Genomic DNA, 22,743 nt, shown 5'->3' on the forward strand with positions numbered 1-22,743 from the left:
TTTGGAGACGCAAGAAGGTAAAATTATTTTACAAGGAAATAGCAAATAATTTAGAAAAACTCAACGTAATTGCATTTAACAGAATTTTGTTTGTTTTTTCCTTTGTGACTCCTTTAATTTAACCGGTAATGGAAATGCAAATCAACACGCTGTGGTTTTACTTGGCCCAGCCAAAAGTCCTATTGTGGCCTCTCTGGTTTATCCTGGGACCCCTTGGCGGGTGCTGTCCACCATAATCAGTAACCCCAACACTTACCTTTCTAATTGTGGGGTCCAGCTTTTTGTCCCCAAAATTGCTGTGAATAATGTATAGTATGTTTGTTTTGCTCTTTGATTTTGTCATTTTTATTTCATGTCTGAGTATTGAATAAATGAGACTATTTGGATTTGTTTTTGCTTGTATTTAGTTTAATAGTAGTCATTGTGTTACTTGTGGCTAAAGTAGTTTGTACATTTCAACATACTCTTGATTTTATGGAAAGAAAGCAAGTTTGCATGTTTTGTTGCATTGAACGAGGATGAAAGTCATTGGTCTTAAGTCTAAGTTACGTCTGTTTTCATGTCAAAAAACCTGTTAGTCTTTGAATTCCTGGAAAAGTATTTGACCAGCGCAGCAAAGCCAGTTTCAGGAAAGGAAGGTCGTGACTGCTGCATTCACATCAGCAGAAATGTCTACCACTCAGCAAAATAACTTGGGCTCTGGTCCAGAACAGCCGCTGGTCCTTTTATTGATAATGTCAACGGTAACACGGCCGAGCATGTTGTCCATCACAGCACAAGGTTAAAAAGACAGATGCAAAGCTGCCCGTATCTATCCAATGAAAAATGGTGTTAGCAGAAAATGTCACAAAAAAAGAGATGTTTTAACAAAGCTACAATAATCAGACATTAGAAATGATATGCTACTCATGGTTTTGGGTGTTCATCCAAATTTAAGATGGAATCAAAAACACAGGACAATAATGATAATAATTTATTTATTCAGGTAGAGAAAGAGTCTTTGGCAGTGAAGAACACAAACTGAGGGGGATTTAATGAGAACATTTTTAAAAGTGAAGTGCTACATGGAGATAAATGACTGGGCCCACTGGGCCCATTAACAAAAGTCCAACAGTGAACCAGTCCTACAGGGGAGGGGAGTAATGTGGCATGACATTGGAAGAGCTGCAGGAGTGGACTATAACTGGAAGAAAACAAATGTTGATGATGAACACTGAGTGTTCATCTGCAAATGTGTGGCAGTTATGTGACAGGTGATAAGTGTTGGCCATGCTGCTGTGAAACGATGATGGTGCCGGAAATGAGGAGTGTTGCCCATGAGACAAACAGATGGTTGTTTACTGTGTTTGGATTTTGGGGTGTGTGAAGTGAAGTGAAGTGTCCCTCAGTAAAGATTTCCAAATGTATGACAGTAAAATCTGGCACTGTCTTTTTTTGTTGGGTACTCTTTTAAAATAAATCCTCGATCACTCTCCAACATGGCATACATTTCTGGCCTGAATTTTGTTACAAAAAACATATAAAAAGCAACAATTACAAAGAAAAATAGTAATTCATTTAGTGAAGAGGGAGAAAACCACTTACAGAGTGGCTTGCTCGTTCTTCTGTATTCACATCCCATTGGCATTTCCTACCAACTGACAAGTGCAACTCCACAGTTCATATAATGAAGGGCAAAGAGGTACAAGTATACATCAGTTTGAGACACTTTGCATGGTGTTTTCAATTCCAGGAAGTCAGTTCCTCTCCTTTTCTCTGTTCTTGTACATTTATTATCTTCATTCATATCATTTTTTAAACAAGTCTGATAATGCAAGGATGTGAGGGAACGTCTTTCTGGATTGGAAAGCAGCACAAATTTTAATCTCTACACCCTAAAGATAGGGCAGGTAAGGCCATTAAAATATTTGCCGAGGACTTGTTAAAACCAAGTAATGGAACCAATCAGAATGCACACAACGATGCATTCGTCACACAGCTCACAATATGAGAGGGGGTGAAGACACACACAACATGCACACTGTGCACGAGCCGGGCATGGCAGCTAAACACGCCCAACTAGAGAAAATAATGACATAACAGCTCCTGTCAATCAATATCATTCAGAATACTGTCAGAGGTCCATTCATTCATTAATCAAGGCAACAGGACTTGACACTCAGTCCACTTCTCCTTCCATCCCACCATCCATCTCCTCTTTCTGCATTCATCACACATCTAATACTTAGAAAAGTAAATATTAAACTGCACAGACATCACAAGACAAAAAGAAGTTCATTCAATATCAGAATACTGTTGGAGGTCAGGAGTCTGGCTGCTCCTGTTAACATGTGCAAAAACCTGTTGTTCTAAAGAGTGTAGGCCACCTGGGGTCGCTGTTTCACTCTGTTTGTCAGGCATCACTAGTCAAATGTCAAGTCCAACTGGCACAGCAGTCACGCTACACACCCATGTTCCATATTAAGGCTGGACAAAGGGACAAGACGGGATGACACAGTTCATGGAGAGAAACGGGTAAGAGTCAAAGCTCCTTAAGAGTCTGAAAACTCATTTGATCCACCAGCAGTCCTCCAGTGCTCCTCATCCATGTGTCCATCCAGCCTCCTCAAGTCCATGCTTTGTATTGTCCTGGGTTAGTGGCGTAAGGGCAAACAGCTGTGTCCCTGCGGCTCAGGGGTCACAGCGTGACCTTGCTGAGTCTGAGCGACAGGCTCGAGCGGTGCTGGCTGCGGGGGAGTGTGGAGCTACACCGGCTTCGCAGCTGGACTGTCCGACGCGCTGAACCCCGCACCCGCAGCAGGAAGTCAAAGTTGGCTGAGGTGTTCATGGCATAGAAGACATTGCCGTTGTCTGGGATCACCAGTTCTGAAAGAAGATAAGAGTGGGGAGAAAAATCATTATGAGTATGGTTAAAGCTCTTGCTGTTAATCTTATTTTAGTTTTTGTCAGCAATACATGGGTCGTTGCGGTTCATGAAGTTTGGAAAACTGCTGATCAGTGGAAAAACAATTATAATAATTAAAATGCTGAATTGCAAATACAAAGGGTGTTTCATCATTGTGTTTATATAGTAACGGCTGCAACAGCTTCTGCTTACTGTATTCACTGTAAATATCTGAGTCTAAGCCTCGGATTGAATGTCTATGAAAGATTCAGGCAAATAAGTACAAGCTGGATCAGTTTGTGGAGAGCACAACATGTAGCTAGGTACCTCTGGTTGAGAAAGTGTAGGTTTGAAAAATGAGAAAAAAGGTATACATGCATAGAAAACGACCACAGACACAGATGGGTTTTTTTACCTTTCTCCTCAGAGATGACTTGTACCAGCTCGTATCCCTCCTCTGGCTCCACCTCCAGGTTGTGCTTCGCCATGGCTCTAGAAACTACAGCCGGAGTCTTGTCTTGATTGGTCAACTATTTAGGGAAAAGACAAAAGAATTACTCACACAGGCTTTAACATATATTGTGTACACAGGAACACAAACACGCATATTTATTTACCAATATGCTCTTGTAAAGATTCCCGTTGCCATGCTCCAGGCTGACCCTTATGATGCACGCATCTTGGGCCTGAGTGTTATAAGCTGGGGTTTGGCTCGGGGAGCAAGGGGACATGGGTGTGAGCGAGATGGAGCGTCTGTGGGTGCAGGGCAGCCCGGGGAGTAAAGGAGATGCGGGAGTCAGGGAGACACTGGCCGTCGACGAGCTGGTGTCCATGGAGTGGAGTGAAGTACAAGAGGAGGATTCCGATAGCTGAGGAATCATATAATCAGAAGTTAGATGCACAAAACCATAACTGGAACCTTTTTTCCCCCCACAAATGCACCAAACTATTAACTGATAACTAAATTGGAGATATCTGAGGTGAGTGGGGGGGGGGAATTATTCAGTAAACAGTATGCATAATTATGTCATGCTTTCCATACTTTGTCAATTGCTAATTCTACTTGTGTTATGTGATGTTGTGACGATGTAAACATGATTATTCCATTAGCAAATTAAGGTCTAAGGTTTTGTACGGCATCTTAATTTTTCTTGGTGCAATTTCAGTTATTAACAGCAAAGTGAATTGTACCCAGGGATGCCAATTATAGCAGACAGGAAACGTGAACACCTGTTCATACTGCATGTAAAGACGCCACAGCAACACTGAGCTAACGCAAATGCAAGAGGGGAGGAAGAGGGAGTGAGACAGCACTTGGAGGATCTCTCTCTCTCTCAAATTAGCTTCATTGGCATGAATGTGTAACAACAATATTGCCAAAGCATCATACAAACTACATCAATCAATCCCATTCTCTCTCTCTCTCTACACCTTCAAGTGATGGCGTGTGATACAAGCCGAACTGTCTTGCTTTAATCAGGCCTGGAAATGAGGTTGTTTCCGTATTAATGACTAATACGTATTAATGAGTTAATGAACAAACCACAAATATTAGTGCAATATAAATATAATAAAAATCCCATAAAAATAAATTTATTATAAGTTTGGTGGATTTATTATGCCTGATTTTAGGGGGTGCTGCAGCCCCCCTCAGCACCCCTACTTCCTGTGTCCATGATTGTACCAATTCAAAAGTGTTTTTTCATTATTTTGTTATATTACTTTGAGATATTTGGGGGAAGGGTGTTGATTAGATTAGATTAATAAAACTGGAGACGGCCTTGAAACACAAAATTCAGCTCCGCTCCCCTCCCCACACCAATCATTTTCAAACAGGCCCTAAGCATTTCATTAGTGTTGTAACCCACCTTGTTTTGCTGGGAGTCGGAGGTGTGAGTGGGAGTGAGGCCCTCGCTGTCTGACGGGCTGCTGGAGTCACTGGAAGACACGCTGACTGAGTCCATGCTCTCCCCTGAGCTGCCAGTAGGAGGCGAGCGCGGCATCTCTCTGACTGGAGAACTGGCCGCATTACTGTCTGTTCCAAGAAACAGCCTGGAAAGTAGAGAAAGTAAGTTATTAGATATTAAAATATAATAAATAGGTCACAGCAATTCAGCGCTTGAACGTTACAGTGGGACATCCCAAATGTGACACGTCTTCAAAGCAGTCTTCACTTCATTTCAGGCATTTTGATATTTTGATATATTGACATCTATTGTCTGGATGTACTCACAGGCTGAGTCTCTTCACCATGCTTTTTCGAGGTTTAGGTGAGGTTGGGCTGCTGTCACCAAGACCTTCCACCTCACAGGACAAGGCGTAGCTGCAAGAGGGAACATTGATAATTAACCCTACACATCATAAAACATTGCCAAATCATGTGCCTGTTAGTTTTGAGAACCACAAATTCTGAGTATGAGAAAGGGGAAGAGAAAAGTCAGAGCAGGCAAGAAGGTTAGTACAATACAATAGATCAGTAGGGAATGAAGACATGACAGAAGAACAGCAGGGAGAGGCAAGGAGAAAGGACAGAAAGAAGCTTCTATTGTGTGTTTGTCTTTAACAATAGATCCAACAGACTGTGACCTCATGCACTAATTTGCCTTTTATTGAATGAATAACGGTGCGATCAAGGAAGAAGGTATTCTGAGTAAAGCAGCAGTACCTTTCCTCCTCACTGAGCTGAGGCTGGCTCTTAAACCAGCGGAGGAAAGCCGGCTCTGGCCTCAGACAGTAGCTGTTACAAGCCGACTGAAGCAGCTTGATCTGAGCGATCACCTCAAACTCCTGCAGAGACGGAGAGAAGGATGCCAACGTTAGATCAAACACTGTGGGCTGAGCTCATCATGCGATAATTGTCTTGGTGTAATCAAAGGAGGCCGCTTGCAGCTACACTCACCCTGCGTCTCTTCTCAAAGTTGATCAGCCCACCCTGCGGAGGACACAAAGAGCACGCTGTCAGACCCTGGACATCACATACCAGCGGCTGCTTAGACAAACAGCATTAGGTGGACCACTCCAAAAATGGGCCGACAAAATTCCTCACACACTCATGGAAACTTACGCTACAGTTTCTGACAGCGGTTGCACAGCGAGACTCTCAGATCTGCGCAGTTGTGTAAACTCGCAGACGCGTGCTCCTCAAATATCGAAACGCACACACATTCGGCAGGTGTCAAAGACTTTTTCTTACCTCTACTAGGTCAGGCAGGGCCGTATCCAACATGGTCAGGTCGGTGAGAAAAGTCCCCAAGTACGGTATCGTTCCTTGCATTGCTCCCTGTGGAGAAAGACAGCTTTACGATATCTTCAAAACCACATTTGGTTTAAATAAACACTTCAAGGATGCCACAATAAAGCCAGAGACAGACTCATTTACACAGTGGTTTATAGATGACAGGGTGGGTTTTGGAAAATACAACACAGGCTCAATGCAAGTACAGCACATAGTACACTGAGTAAACAACACTGAGCATGTGGCTTAGTCATACTGGAGAGGCTAGAACTCACTTTACAGTACATTGCTTTAGAGGAATGTGTTGTTTAAAATCAAAGAGCTCTGTTTTAGCTCTGGCGTTTGTTGCAAATCAGTTAGCCAGTCTTTGTCTCACCATTTCCTTCTGCAGCTGTAGTCTCTTGTGGGTGCGTTTCTGGTGCTCCTTGGCACAACTCTCCAGACTGGCAAACTTTGAAGTGCCTTCCTGTAGGGCACACAAAAAAATTAAAATACAGTTCCTGTCTGTGTTTTCAGGATTCCCAGATGATATCTACACACGAGGATACTAAATACTCGTTCGTAATGTCATAGACATGTAATCGTTGAAGTTAGATCTCACCCTCATTAGGAGCTCTCTGCTGGTCAGGTAGTTGTTGTGATCGGAGAAAATGTCCGACAGTTCTTCATATGTCTGCATGCTGTCTCTGTGTAGAACACAGATACATGTTAGCTAAAATACATCCTGTTGAATGCTGCCAAAGGGCGGATTCTTCTATCGAGACTCATTGAGATTCTGCATATTTGAGAGATCGGAGGCTTACTTGTGCACACAGGCCCATGCCCTTTTCAGTCTGTACAGCGGGTTGGACTGCAGCGCAGACACAATGGCTCGCAGAGACGAGAAGTTTTTGCGTATTCGACACTCCTGTTAGGAAACAATTAGCACAAGGACGGTCAGAGCTTGGCCCATTTTTGTGGTGGGTTTATAGATGAATTTGTGTGCGTTTGGTGCCAACCTGAGCGATGTCTATCCAGCGCTGGATGACCCGTGCTCTGAGATGTGGTCTGATCTGTCTCTGTTTCAACACTGTGCTGACCACGCATGCTGCCACAGCATTAAACTGCGTAATAGTGGCTCGAATGGTGGGGGCGCTGTGCTTGTTGTGCTTCTTGTCCCTCTGGGACCAGATAGAGCCCAGGCAGTGGTGGGGTACAACCTTTTTAAACAGCAGCTAGAGCAGAAAAACAGGCGGATGTTAGTATGACGACACTGAAGAAACATTGCAGGGATGCAAACCTGTGTAACCTTTCCCTCCTGCACACCCTGTTTCCATCTCATTTCCCTCCACTTACCGCGTCCATGTAGGTCAGCTGCTCAGCCACCACGTCGGCCTCAAACGACAGGAAGTCCTCCTGGACCTCAATCTCTACTTCCTCCTCCTCCCCCAGGCAGAAAGAACTGTTGCCATGGAAACCAGCTGAAAGCAGGCAAACAGATGATTTGACTTGGAGGAAGTTTCAAATTTAATATGAAAAGATAATCAATACTGTACAGAACAAAGAACTATAAGTTATTTACCATCAGTGTCGTCCATGCTGGCCTGACTCTGCAGCTGCTCCAGCAGACCCTCTGCCCGTCTAAGAGCCTCCGAGCCTGGCAGGGCCCTGCGCAGGTAGTCCATCAGTCTGTGGAGACAAGGGTAGTCAGGAGGCTCCTGGAAGTCTTCGGGACACTGGTCTAGCCAGGCACGCAGGATAGAAGCCAGGGCACTGGAGACAGCAGGGAAAGATTTGAGTGTTAAAAGAGCTGGCAATGATAGGAAGACAGGTGTGATAATTCAGCTATACTGCTGAAGGTAAAATGTTATGTATTGAAAGCCATCCATATGGAACTAATAGTGATGAAGATGTCTCACTTTCTGATGGCTCCATTGGTTTCAGAGCCTTGGCGTCTGGCTGTGTCTTGCTCGTTTTCTTCCACACTTCCATACCTGGAACAGAAAAAAACAAAATCACTAAAAAGATTTAAAAAATCCCTCAAACATATAGTCCATACATTATTTTGAATTTAAACAGCCCTACCTGTCTAACAGTAGCTGCAGTACAGTCTGTGTGCAGGTGAAGGCTCTGTAGGTGGACAGGAAGATGGAGGTGTAGGTGAGGTCATTGTCACCGAACGCTGTTAATAATGTCTCCACCAGACGCTCCAGGGTTCCAGCGCGGATACTTCGGATTTTGCAGGTCTCCAGCTGGCTCACCGTGTGGCCGGGAGGTAGACGATCGCCCTCCGCCTAAACACACAAATATTTTTACACCGTTAAACTAGTGTGAATCAAACTGAGGAGTGCATTATGACTCGGCTGGTGCTTCCAAAGATTTTCTTTACTTTGTTTGGCTTTAGATACTTTTAATGTGTCAGGTCGTCTTGGTTGTTAAGCTTTAAAAAGTTAGTGGTGGTTAGTTAGGAGTGGAACAATTCATTAGAAGACAAAAACAAAATGGGGGGGAGGACAATCATGACCTATATTTAATTCAGAATTCTCCAGATGTGTCCGACTATTGTGGCTACAGGGAAATAGAACGAGTGGTTACCCAACAGGCGGGGAGAGAGTAGACGAAGAGGTGGCACAGAAACGGAGAGAAAGAGGCCGTGGTGAAGTTAGCACGCTACAACAGGAAACGCTCCAATCTGCTTTTAATCACAGCAGGCCCCTCTACCGTCCCTCCAGACAGAGAGGAGGACAGCAGCACAGCCAAGTTCTCCCACCTCTCCCCTCTGATAACAACTCAGTGCACCAAGAAATACCTTTATTTATCTCTGTGAATTCACAGTCACACACAGGCTTCAATTTTACAATTCACAATGAATTAGAAAAGCCACTGACACACACACACACACACACACACACACACACACACACACACAGTACAACAATACATCAGTATACATGCTTACAATCCCACTAATTGTGGTTGTGGTTATTCAGTCACAATTGACTGTTTATAGTAAATATCCTGATGTCTCAATGGGGTTTGCTCTATATTCTATTTGACTCAATATACTGCACTGTATAAAGTACCCATGTTGTTTTAATTAGCTTGAATACAGTCAACTGTCAATACATCAATACAGTTTTAAAGCCTCAGAGCTGTGATCTATTTCTTCTCTGTGCCAATCCCCCATCCCTCGTGTCAAGCACAAAGAGACAGCAAACTAACAACACAAGATTTTCTTTCTTGTAAACAAAAGGAAAACCCCATTAATCTGACTTCCAATTTCTGTTATGCCAGGTCCATGCATTCCTTTAGTATTTACTGAGAACATACACAAGAGAAACTAAGGGTAATGCCCCTTAATTGGCCCTTCTGTGCAGTATAATAATATACTGCACAACATCTTATTATACCGGTATAAACAGCTCAGTGGAGGAAAGAGCAATGCCTCATATGCACAACTCAAGGAAAAGCCTTTAATACCCCTTTTATTTTGTCATACCAGCATTTTATAAAACACTGCTGTCCAGGGGAGTGAGCAGTTTTGTTGGCAGCTGGGAAAGTCAGGAAATCACATGCTTTAAGCAGTCCAGGTCTGGCGAAACTGTTGATTTTCAGCAGGCAACTAAAGAGCTGTTGTCTAAACTGGGAGATTTATAGCTCAAATGTTAAAACAACAGCCCTGGTGGAGCACAATGCTGAGAGACGCCCCACAATTGAAAGACTCAGTCTGCTTAAGGCATAAGGTTTTCCTGTGTGTGATCTGTTTCGCTGAGGGTTTGCATGGATCATGACTCTATACTTTGAAAAAGCTTTGTCAGCTGTGATTCTGTCACAGTGCGAGACATCAGACTCACCCCTAGCCATCTTGCTCCCTTGTTGGCCGCCTGCTGAATCTGAACCCTCTTTAGTGTCACGTTGTAGATGGCTCCTTCCTCGACTTCCTCCCCCCAGTCCTGCACTGAGCTCTGAAAAAAGGAGGGTAAGGGGGAAAAATGTTAGAAACCTTGAGAAGTGAGGAAAGTTGTGTTTGGGATTGAACAATGTAAGCCGCAGAGCTAACTTCCACAACAAGTGTCATAGTTTAACAAAAAAGGAATTGACTTTTTTTTGTAAACCTCTGAGAAAAGCAGAAGGAAGAACAAGGGGGAAAACACAGAAACACAACCACAGCACTCAAACAAACAAGTAAAAGTAGGACTAAAGTGCAGTAAAACATCAAGAATGACCAACTCCCCAACCCCCACAGCTGCAGCCGGCCAGGCCTCCCTCTGTGTCTTTACTCCCCCTTTTTATCCATCTCTTTCACTGTGTCCCGGCCTCTCTGGAGCTGAAGTCAGAGCTGGGCGCTTTCCTGGAGCTGGAGATAAGATCCAGAATGGATGAGGTCTCTCAAACAAGTCCCTACATAATAAAAACAGGACATATGCACCATTTTTTTCACGCAGTTGACATGCCTTTGTCTGTTTTGCCTTCCCTATTATACAAGCCAAGATAGTCATAAGCCTAAATGGATTTGTGCTCATTTTGCACATGTACTGCGTCTGCCTCTGGTTGTAAATCACTGTCAAACAGATGAGTGCATAAACAAACAGAGGGAGCAGAGTGAAATCAAAACACAAAACTCCTGCTCAGAGAGAGTCGTCGGCAAACACACTGCTGAGACATCAACATTTGGAGACAGAGACAAAAGCAAAGGCAGGGACAGCAAAGAGGGAGAGAGACTGGCCAAATATAAACACCACGCATGCAGTACTATGGCCAAGTCCTCACACACACACACACACACAGAGGCTGCAGCAGCCAAGATCACTCTCACTTGTCCCCACTTCCATTTACACAGCTCAATGGCAAAGCCCACGCTATTCCATCAACAGAAGGGCTGCCAGAAAACAGGTCATGGGTCAAAGTCGCCATTAACAGGCTTAATGTACGGTTCTGGAGGATGGTGGCCATGACTAGGCTGTGTTTGGGTTTGAACAGAAACATGTGATGCCGGGATGAAAAGAAAGCCCAAATAAAAAAATTTAAAAACATAAAGAGAAAGGGAGAGGAGAAGTAATGTAATATGATTTTAACTGGCTCTGAGAGATGAAACCAGCAAGTCTGTCTGTGTTGTTGGATATTATAAGCTGCACTTGTCTGACACACGTATACATGCCCGTCCCCTACCCTGTTCAGCATCTTGTCTTATGGTCAGCAACTTTAGTAAGCGCATGTCTCTCTGCCTCTCCCCCTTCCTCTTTAGCTGCTGATGGTTGCCGGCTGGATAGATGGCTGGCGCAGAGACAGATAAATACATCACTGCATGAGTCATGCAGTCCACACGCTCCCAAAACAATAGCGGGAGGTCTCTATGCTGGCCGGCCCGGGCTGCTGAGTTCACAGTCTGCATACAGCCTGCTTTTTGTCAGCCACAAAAGTGGAGATGTTTTTCAGAGCAGGGTTTAAAAAGGAGGAGGGGGGGGGGGGGTTGCTCTGCCCGCTTTGTACACCAAGTTGAGGGCTTATTGCGAGACAAAGTTCCATAGAAACCAAAACAGTCGGTCACAGTGATAGGGATGGGTTTACACAGAACACAGTATATCAAATGACCCTGGGTATAGTGTAAACAGGAGATGTGTCAACTTGGATCCTTCCACAGAAGATGCTCAAAGACTTCACAGGGAGGACATTAAGGACAGCAGAGAGGCAAATAGTTCTCCATCTCTGCTCAGTGCTAATCTGCCCATCAGCCTATCAGATGTGTGTGAAACAATAGATCCAATATAACAACAACAACAACAGTTGTGTTAAATCTCTGGCGCTGATCTATTGGCTTTTGTGTTTTTCTACCCTGGACGCAGCTGGGACCCGTGGAGAGACAGGGGCCACGCCAATTGTTCCCTCTCCGTTTCACTGCGGGCCCCCAGACAAAAGTTTTCATATGCACCACCAGGGAGGGGAGAGCTATAGCGGATCGAGTTCATATTCTGGCGGAGTCGGCAAGGGATTTTTTTCAATTCTATGGTCGACCCTTCCCCACGTTTCCCCAACTTTGCGCGACATCTTTGCGCACCAACAATGTAGGTTAACCGGGATTTAAAGCATAGTAGGCTAAAAACAATTAAAACTCAATGTTAAACTGCTGACTGATCCCTCACGCCCCCCTCCTCCTCTTCTTTTCCCCTTATCCTCTACTTTCCCAAGCCTACAACCCCCGCCCCCCTTTTCAGCCCCCTCCCTCTGCCCCCTCTCTTCAAAACCACAAACTCAACAACAGAGCACAGGGTGCAAACCATGCGCTTTTTTTGTTTGGTCTTTACCATTTTAGTTTTCCAGGCGAATTTCATGGTGAGCGTTTCTTTCATGATCCGGGGACAGCATCAGAGCTCAGGAATAATCCGCCAACTAAAGAAGAAGATTAGTTCCTTTTAAGAAAAAAAAAAAAAATATATATATATATATATATATATATATATAGCCTTATCCAAGATCACGCTGAAAATGGTCTTCTCTTTCACCGCGTACACTTTCGTCTGCTCCACTCCAAACTCCAAATCCTCCTCTGTCTGCAGCAGGCTTTCCCTTCTTCTACTGAATGACCGAACTCCTCCTACTTGCACTCACAACAGTCCGTTTAAACTCCTCCTCCTGTCTTTATGTTCGACTTTCATCTGACTGACAACAATGTGCGCGCTCAGATGCAGGCTTGGGATTTTTTCACTTTCCTATAAAATTCATAGCACTCGTGACCTATTTTCTTTTTAAGAGTTTACTGATATATTGCTTTTATGTAGCCTATTATTTAAAAAAAGATATTGATTAATGATTTTTCAAAATAAAATGAATACTATTAACCTTTTACTCTTATTTTATTGCGATGTTGTTTTAGTGTTTTATTTTTGTATTCTTTTTTTGTGAAAATTAAATGGATATAAATCCCTATGTAGTCTTTTAAGTCATTTTATTTTATTATCACTTTTTAAATTCATATTCTGTATTTTTTTTCTGAATTACTTTTGTTTAATAAGTAAAAAACATTTTTAGAAAACAAAATGGATGTCTTGGATATTGTTTCTGTATTGTGTGGGTGTTGTCTGATTGCATTCCTTAGCACACCTGTGCTTTATTGAAACAGGCCATGCAAATGGTTATTAACTTCCTTGTTGTTGTGGTTGCACGCCAGCTATTTTATTTTACTTTAGTTTGAATTATAGTTTCACATTTTTTCATGTCTGTCTTAAAACAATACACCTACACATGCACACTGAAAGAGTTATTGGTCACTGTAATTGTCCATACTGGCAGTGACCAGATTCCTTCATAACATCTAGTTATATCCAGTTTAACAGATGCCAGATGGTATGGTAACACTTGAAGAGAACTTCACTATAAAAAGACCGTGACCTTGGAAGATTCACACTTTATTTGACTAACTCAGATAAAACTTTAAACTTTAAAATGCATTTTGCCCAGAGCAATGATTTCACATGTCCTGTTAAGTCCTGTTAAGATTGGCTCTCATCATAAAAAGTTTGGAGGTGTGAACGTGTTATTGAAAATAGTAGGTCTACCCTGGTGATTTAGCATTGCAGCCCTGTGATGTTTTCAGTCAAAACTGATGTGTTAAACCAGATATGTCGCTTTTTTTTTATTCCACACATTCTTCCTTGTCAAATGTCTACATTACCCACAATGAAACTCGATTTATTCGGGTGTGTTATGCTAGTAACGGCTAATGTAGCCCATGGACTGTGATGTAGCCTCAAGCAGCTAGCCAAGAGCAGAGATAAGAAGCTGGATACAAAGTCTGGTGAGTGTAACCAGTCATGTGTACTGTAACCTCTTGTTTATATAACAACACAAAATCTATCAAATTAACATTAATACCTATCTAGGAAGACCTCTAACCCCGGCAGGCTATATGTACGCTGGATCTGTAAGGTTCAAGTTCAAAGTGGTTAATTTCTTCTTCTATGGGTCCCACCATAAATTCAGTTTGCTTCCTCTGTATTTCTCGTTGTTTATTGTGTATACTGTATATTTGTTTCCAACAATTAATCCAAAAATGTCTGTCTTCACCTCTTTCTAACTGCACACACCCAGACTTAAAAGAAAACAATCAAACCATATCATATGAGTGAAGTGTAAAATGAGTGAAGCAGCTGCAGCCTCACGGCCCTTGCGTGGGACAATACGAGGAAGGCCGTAGATGCCGTCACCAGTACTGTGCATTGTCAGTGACAGGAGAGGAGAATAGGCTGAGTGTGAGAATGGGCAACACTGTTCCACTGTGAATGTGCCTGCACACGTACTCAAACAGCCCACTTGTGTGAATAAATGGGAAGATATGAATCAAGCGTCGACTTTGTGAGGGGTCTTTTTGTCCAAAGTTGTATCGGAAACCTTATATCAAATGTGAGCGAGCTGTGGTTCATACATCTGCAAGTCCATTTAGTGGGCTGATGAAGTTACTAAACAACTGATTCAGAGTCAGGAGACAGTGGCAACGTTATGATGCTGATTGTCATCTGGCTAAGTGGGAGAGATAGCTAGACCCGCTGTGGGTCTAGCTATCTCTCTAACACAATGTTGTTTGTGTGTGTGTGTGTGTGTGTGTGTGTGTGTGTGTGTGCGCGCGCGCGCGTCATATGCCTACCCATTCCTCTGGCTCCCATAAGACCAACGCGCAACGTCACACTCAGCGTCACTGGCTGGCTGTCACACACCACGGTGTCAAGCAGGGTGCACACCCACATAGATGTGCCCACACACACAAGGTGCTCACTTTTGGCATCATTACTCCCTCCCAGCTTTGCTTGGAGGGTACTAAAAGGCCAGGGAAGCCCAATGCACGTCTTGGGCAGTGTTTCTCCGTGTGTGGTTTTATCAGTGTTTCTCCTTGCTGACTGTTCATCAGGCTGTATATCTGGCCGGGCTCCAGTTCCCAGGCCGAGCTGCCCCGGTGATCACTTGGATCTTTGGAGCTATGGGAAGCCCAGAGGGGCAGTGGGAAGGTTGTGACCTCACACGACCTCCAGCTCAGCCCCGGGGGGATTCGAGTGTTGGTCTCACAGTGGGACTGATGTCATATCTGAGCACAAACAAGACGTCTGACAAATGTGACAGCTGCTGCTCTGTCTGATTGATGAGCAGATGATTACGCACATCTTTCAACTTGAGATTACAATGTGAAATGTCTTCTCTTTCTCTGGAGTCCGGGTCCATTAAAGTATACCAGTATTATTATCCTAAAAGCGGTAGTTTAGCTTATCATATAAATACTTTAAACAGGGGGAAACAGTTTGACTGCGTGTGTCCAAAAGTAACCTACCAGCACCTCTAAAGCTCATTAATTAATGCATTATCTCATTTGTTTTTACGGGGTTATGTCCAAGACTATTTCTTGACCGGAAGCAGTGACTTCCTGGAGTCTTATCACCACCGTGAGGTTGCTTATTGCAAGTCAAGATGCTAGTCTCATCAAGTCTATTAATGTTGAACATTACACAAAATGACATGGGATGGTAATGGTGTTTCTAACATAAATGACACCAAGTTCTTGAATATGTATAATCTACTAATAACTATAGTACAGTAGCCATCAAATAAATGTAGCAGAGCAAAAAGTAAAATATATATGTGTAGATCTCTAGGAATCAGATTTCCTGTAAATGAATGTAAAAGTTGAACCGAATGTGTCAGAGGTGAATGGCATCTTCATGCTGCTACCTTTGAAAGGCTATCAAATATATAACAAGTCTTCCTGCATCCTCATACCAAGTTTGCCTTTCTCTTGGAAGACTAATGACGTAATTACACTTAGGAAAGCCCTTGACGAGGACAGAGCAGTTTTTTATAATGGGGTCCTGCCCTTACTGAACTTCCTAAGTACGCTCTTGTGTCTGTTCCACAAGATCTGAAAAGGGAGCTACAGTACAGACAGAAAGCGGACAAAAACAGGAGGAGCGCTGCTCGCGCTGTTATTGCACCACTGTGGGGAAAAACACACATTCCAGGAAATCTCCCACTTCCTGCCTCCAGCCTCCTGACTCCAGCGAGCCCACTGTCCTCATACCTGACTGACTGGGGAGCCTCTCTGGCCTGGAGCATGGTCATAAAATCAGACCAATAACTTGAAGTATGACAGGAGTATAACTAATGCAAGAAGTTAGAGCAGGAGAGTCTGACAAACACTGGGCATCACAATACTGACAAAACCAAACCACAGACACACAAGAGGACAGGAACGTGGGTAGAGGTCTTGGGCAGCATGTGTCATTTCTCACTGTTTACATCCAAGATAAGAAGGTCGTGAATCAAAAGAAAGTGCAGGACACTGTTGAGATTAACTTGAAAGGACATTATCTCTACCGTGAGTGTCAGAGACAGAGGGGGAGAGTTCACAGCACAGTCAGAAACTGAGAGGCTCCATACTGGCCGAAAGACAAGCGTGATGCAACAGGCCCATATTGCACTGGCTTTCAGAGAAAGAGTGATTTCATATTTCAGACTGGAAAGGGATGCTCTGCTTTCTTGTCTGCTGGAAACAAGTAAACAGAGGAGACTCGTCATTTTATCCAGTGAGAGGAGTCTCAGCTGTGACTGGAGCCAAACTCTCCGGTGAAAAGGTAATTGCGTAGAAAATGGAGAGGATGTTTCCTGCTACCATATCTGGACCAAATGTGTCAGTACAGTCATACTCTGTTCTCCTACATTCTTCCTGTGTTATGCATGGGTATGCACACAGCGCGTTTGTTTATGTGTGGTTGGTGGGTTTGTGTTTCCAGAGCATACTGCCCAGTAGAGGGCAGAGTTCATAAACCGCTGTGTTTATCCAGAGTCAGCAGAGGTTTTAGGCAGAACCAGCTATAGCAACAAAACCCATGGGGCTGGATTTATGGTGCAGGGTCGGGATGATCTGCTATAACACAATGAAAACCTAAGAATGGGACAATCAAAATTGCTAAAATGGGTTATTTAAGAGCAAGCAGTGGCAAGGCACTCAGTGAATGCAAAAGTTTATTTAATAGGCATTTAATGAGGCGTCAGATCCTCAGATGAGTTTTCTGTGGATCCTGTGGCAGCAACACTGAAAACACAGATCGGGAAGGACATGCAGGGGCCTTCTCTCATAACACACACAGCTGCATCTACTTTTTCTCTTACTCTCCGTTGCTGTCTCTTCTCCGGTCAACTGACCCCTTTGTTCGACCAGCCACATTAAAGCTCTGTCTGCCTCTTTTCTCTCTCCCTTTTCTCTTATGTCATGTCTCTGCTCCCTTCAGATCTATTGTCCCGGCTGTTGTTGAGCTCTCCCCCTCTCTTTCTCTCTCTGGATGGGTGACATCATTAGTTTCCAGTAAAGTCCTGCAGACTGAGACCCCCTCCTCCTCCACACTCTACATTACACACAGTTGAACCTGCAAACCTAACCAAAGACATACTTGCTCAGAGTTTCATTAACACCAAATGGACAAAATCATATTTATGTACAGAGATGTTCAGGCTATAAGCAATTGTTTTTCTTACAACAGCCCCCATATGGTGTTAGTTGGACTGTTGCACTACAGAGACAATAATCCTCTCTGGAACTATGATGACTCAGATGGTATGCTGGTTAGTTAATGTACTTTCAGGTGTCTCCACATTTAGAAGAGTTATCAGACGATAAATCAGACGAGTCCCTGCAAACACACACACAACCCCCGCCCTTAATGGGGCCCAAGCCCTGTACCCCCTCCCCAGATCTAAGCCCTGCTAAGCCTTGAATGAATCGGTCTGGACTGGCTCAGTTGTCTGTCTGACCTCCTGCTAATGAGAGATGGACCATCTGTTGCCCAACAGATACACGCAACCCTAAATTTGTCACATATGCAACAAAAACAGCACACAGCACCAATAAAGCCGGTAACACACTGGTGACAAAACAACTCGAAATCACACCAGAAAACTACACAGCAGAGCCCAACTTCATCACATCAGAATGTGCAAAATCACACTTTAACCATCAGGCTGTTAGTAGGCTACTTTATATACATAAATAAATACTTAACTTCCTAACATTTGATTCATGTCTCCAGTTCTAATTCTGGGGGATGTTATGCACTATCTGCAGTGCTGTTGGTGTTAAATCGAATTGTGAGGCATGTGCATTGTAGGAAATGAAACTGCGTATGAGATGCACACAACAACACACTGAGCTGCTGCTGCAAAAAAAGAGGCAGTAGCTGTATTGTAGCACAAAAACAGGAACAGCTGTTGCCATAGCATGGACCAAAATATAAGATATTTACTCAAAAAAAATATGTACACATTAGACCCTGTGTAAAGATGTACTATATAAATATACTATATAAATAAAGGATGGAGGATGAAGTGAGAGTATTTCTTTTTTAACATATGAGTTATTATAGTTGGTAATCTGCTGTCATACAGAGTGTGTTAGTGCTGACTATTCATATTAGTAACTGTCGTGCGGACACCAGCAGCCTCCAGCTTCACACAATAATGCCATACACACTCACATACTCACTCTCTCTCTCTCTCTCTCTCTCTCTCTCTCTCTCATACACACACATATACACACACGCACACACACGCATGCTAATACACACATCACAATGTCAGCTTGATCCTAGTCACGGGTCCTGGCTAATACTGCGAGCCCTGACTGAGCGGGAAAAGGAGTGGAGGATTTTAGTGTTTGTGTGTGTTTGGTGGGGTCACCTTACCATGCACACACACACAGTCACAGAGCTGCCACACCAGAAACAAACCAAATCAAAGACGGTGCTGCTGCACATATTGCTTTCTGCCTCCTACCGACCCGCCCCTAAACACACACCGCTAGAAAAACACACACCCATCTCCGTATGGTGCGATGAGTTTCTGCCCCAGTTGAGCAAGCTGCTCCTGTGGTGTTGTTTACTGGGATGGACGCGCGGGTGACAGGGACAATGCCCGCAATATTGACTTTTCACACCAGTCCTATTATGTGACCTAATTAGGCCCAAGATCACAATACAAACCTCTACAGGGCTTCAGGCAACTAGACAACTTGACACAGGGGGGTCACCCAAGTGTGCAGACACCATCTGAAGTGGTGGACTGAAAGAAAACTGAATGGGACCTGGATTTTAAAGAAAAGAGAAGTCTGGTAGTTTGTGAATTGTGCAATTTGAGACAATAGAAAGGACCGAATTGATGAGACTGATGTACATTACTGCCCCTCCTCTTGTGTCTTGTATTGTCAGTGCTTACTGGGTTAATCAAAAAACCCATTCCTTTCCTGGATGGTGCTCCTCCAGCTCCATATATAAACTTTCATAAATGTTATAGAATTGTACTACTGAAACCCATACAGTTATATATTAATTTGAAGGTGAATGAAACAGGTAAAAAGCTGAAGAACTAGTCTAAGCCGGATGAGTGAATCACGGACAGTCATCAAAAACACAAGAAAGAATCAAAACTGTAGGAATGGAAACGTCACGTCTGACACGTGCACTTCTCTGTTCAAAATGGCAAGAAAGAGGAAATAAGAGTGCTAACTCAGCTTTCTTACTTTTTTTCAATGGAAAACACATCATCATCGAAATTGTCCCCCCTCTTCCTGTGACTCTTCCCTGTAGAAAATCACTTCTGCATTTTGAGCGAATGACCCGCTGAGGTTATTGAACTACCCTGCTGGTTATTGTAACCCAATGTGAGGCAGCGGCTAATATTCCCTCTGCTGGAGTTTTTAATTGATCGGCCTGCAGCTTAATTACAATGCCCTATCACTGACAGAGAGAGAAGAGTATGAAAGGACACTGCAGACTTCAAAAATGAAGTTAAATGGATAACCCACTGTGATGTGTGTAGTTGTCAACACTCTCGCTTCGGAGCAACTGGGTTCAAACTTGGTCAAGTCCTTTGTTATTCCTTCTCGTGACACATCTTGCAACATACGGAATAATTCAATTTAAAAGAAGCATTTTCATTATCTAAGTTTATTCTTTGTTATTTACTATTATTAATTTTAGCTGTTCCATCGCCATGTCAATCTCCGCGTCCCTCCACTCTTGTGAACAATCTTATGTGTGTTCATGTGGGAGTCTCATTGTCCTCAGTGGACTGCTGATAACAACTGACACCTCAGCACTCCTCCCTTGTCTCTGACCTGAACTGTGGACCTGACAGCTGTCCATAAGCACACAGCAGGGCGATTACAGGGAGGCAATCAGTCCAATCATCGCCTTTATGACTGGCATGGTTTCATAACCTCATGCAGGTAGGGGAAAAGCTGAAACTGAAAGGCGAGTGAGGAACGCCTTAGAGCAGCATGGACAATATAAATTGTGGCGAGGTGGTGCAATGATTGCTTTCTATCACAAGAATGGATGTACTTGTTTGAGGTCTTTTGTGCTTTTTTTGTCACAAAACCTCGGTTTGGGAAGCAGCTGCAAAACCAAATAGTTGAAACTAATTTCACTTGAAGTTCCATGATTACCCCACTGATGGTTTTGTGTTTTCTTTCATAACTTTATTGAAGGTATTCACCCCTCTATATAATCACCCTTACTGCCCTCTGTCCCAGCTGTGAGGGCAATCACTACTCAATTCACAAGGATGAGTTTCAGGACACACAGAGCGGTGCATGTAAGCTTAGCCTTGCTTTGGCTACAGCATTCAGAGAGTGTCAGCATCTGCAAGCTAACCTCCATCTTTTGTACCCCTGGAAACAATTGGCGGAAACAGTGCTGTGAGATGGGAGGACATGAGTGCCAGGATGTCAGATAGGCAGCGAGAAGGATGATCTCCCAATACTTGGACTCAAAACATGCATCGTACCGTGGCGTGATAGTCATCTGATAGTCAGATTTACACAGATGAACTATTACCGTACATGAGGTTATACTGAATTCATCCCAGTTGGAAAATGTTCTTTTTGCTGTTGCAAAATAACAGTACTGGAGCAGGTGGGGTTCAGTATCTTGCTCAAGGACACTAAATCTTAATGTGCCACTTGTGCCAAAAATATTTTCACCTTAGCCTAAATACCTCACGTGCGCACATGCAAACAATTAGCCACAACTAAGCTGGAATAAGCCGTCACTGCATGTTGTTTTTCTGGTAATCGCACTGTTATGATAAATCTGTGATGATGAATAAAAAAAGGGCCAATAAACAGAAAGGCATGCAGGTTAACATGAAGTGTAATGTGACCAACATTTCTGCCATGCTCTTTATTTGGCATCATACATCAAAGTCATTTTGGCATTTGGCTTCTTAAGTAAAGTGAGTAATGCCTCGGCTGTGAAGTCAGCAAAACTGTGCTCACACACGCACGCACACACACACAGTGACCAATAAGCGGTAGTTACAGTAATTACTGCTTTTCACAAGAGGTCAGCTGTCCTCCAGCTGTGCCACCAAAGGTTACTGTCTAGTTTGCATTATTGCATTATGAGTTGTGGACTAACTGAATTTGAATGACAAACCAATCCCGGAGTTGAGCAAGTGAATGTTTTTTGATTTGGTTTCAAAATCACTTACTGTACATTACACTGGTGGATTATGTAGGAAGAGGATGTGTCACTACCAGTTATGTGACCACCAGTCGGGCCAGAACTGCTGAGTCCAGAGCAGCGACAGACTTGCAGTCTGTATCAACTGTAGACAAATACCTTTCTCTCTCTCAAGCACACTCATAAGAACATGCGATATCACTCTTCATAGTTTTCTTTTCCTATCGCTCTGCCCTGTCTCTCACAGTCACCACAGACATCCAACAAACAGACCTTGGAGGAGTCACAAACCAACCTGCCCCTCGCTGCATATCTTCTGTTTATAATTCCACACTTCTTTTCTCAGTGAATTGTTTTTCATCTTAATCTTATTCCCTTTTACTATCCCCAAACACGTTCCACTTCACTTCCCATTCCCATCCTTGAATCTATCAAAACTGACTGAACCTTTGACACCAAACAATTCCGCAACCCCTCACACACACTCCAAACAACAGAAGGCACAGGAAGGTCATTAACGCAGAGGCCAACATCTGTTTTTTTAACAAGACTGGAAGTACCTGTGCTTCCCAGAAATAAAAACAGATTTCAACAAACAACAGCCATTATTCTGCCATGTACTGACCCAGTGGCGCGGGCTGCTCTCTGGGGAGCAAGGCTGGTACCTCTGCAGGGCGACCCCGCCTTCTCCCTCCAGCAGCAAGGTGCAGTCCAGGTCTGGACAGTGGTGGTTGGGACCTGCGGGCCAGGGCAGCAGGGTGGCTAGAGGGTAGTGAGAGATCATGCTGACCGCCTGGATCAGCGGCAGGGTTGACAGGGCATACTCCAGTATGGACGGCAGAGTGGATGGAGACTTCTTCGGTGGAAGCAGTAGAAATCTGGAGCGGGGGCCTTTAAGTGTTGACAATCAAGATGAAGAGGATTTGACTCTTGATTTAGGATCAACTTCTTTAGGTCAGATATTTTGTTCACCTCCCCTTCTGCTCATCAATCTGGTTGTATACTGGACAGGACTTCAGCTCCAAGGTGGGACTAATGAAAACTCTCCTCTCAAGTTGTCCCCCTCTATCTTCTACCTTCCTTTTTCTCTCCTTTTTCCCCCAACACAGTTTCTACCTTAGCCTCTTCTGTTTGTGTTTTTTTGCCTTCTCTCT

At 43.6% G+C, this 22,743-nt stretch overlaps 1 protein-coding gene across 3 annotated transcripts; it reads right to left on the reverse strand.

Annotated features, from left to right (window-relative positions):
* Positions 1-963: 963 nt before the first annotated feature.
* On the reverse strand, positions 964-22,743 carry rgl1 (ral guanine nucleotide dissociation stimulator-like 1). 3 transcript variants are annotated; one of them, XM_046048945.1, is made up of 19 exons: positions 12,606-12,624; positions 12,401-12,485; positions 9,953-10,063; positions 8,184-8,392; positions 8,018-8,092; positions 7,681-7,871; positions 7,455-7,579; positions 7,118-7,333; positions 6,923-7,026; positions 6,721-6,805; positions 6,496-6,585; positions 6,078-6,164; positions 5,784-5,816; positions 5,550-5,671; positions 5,118-5,207; positions 4,753-4,936; positions 3,502-3,753; positions 3,300-3,414; positions 964-2,865 (listed from the first exon to the last, which is right to left on the reverse strand). In XM_046048945.1, the coding sequence occupies exons 2-19, from the start codon at positions 12,443-12,445 to the stop codon at positions 2,678-2,680; spliced, it is 2,322 nt and encodes a 773-aa protein (XP_045904901.1). In that variant the 5' UTR covers positions 12,446-12,485; positions 12,606-12,624; the 3' UTR covers positions 964-2,677. The 3 variants fall into 3 exon arrangements, with proteins under 3 accessions (XP_045904901.1, XP_045904899.1, XP_045904900.1); XM_046048943.1 differs by lacking the exons at positions 12,401-12,485; positions 12,606-12,624 and adding an exon at positions 22,215-22,743; XM_046048944.1 differs by having other exon boundaries at positions 12,401-12,656.

This window comes from Micropterus dolomieu, linkage group LG05 (genome assembly GCF_021292245.1).
Source record: "Micropterus dolomieu isolate WLL.071019.BEF.003 ecotype Adirondacks linkage group LG05, ASM2129224v1, whole genome shotgun sequence".
Taxonomy (NCBI): Eukaryota; Metazoa; Chordata; class Actinopteri; order Centrarchiformes; family Centrarchidae; genus Micropterus; species Micropterus dolomieu.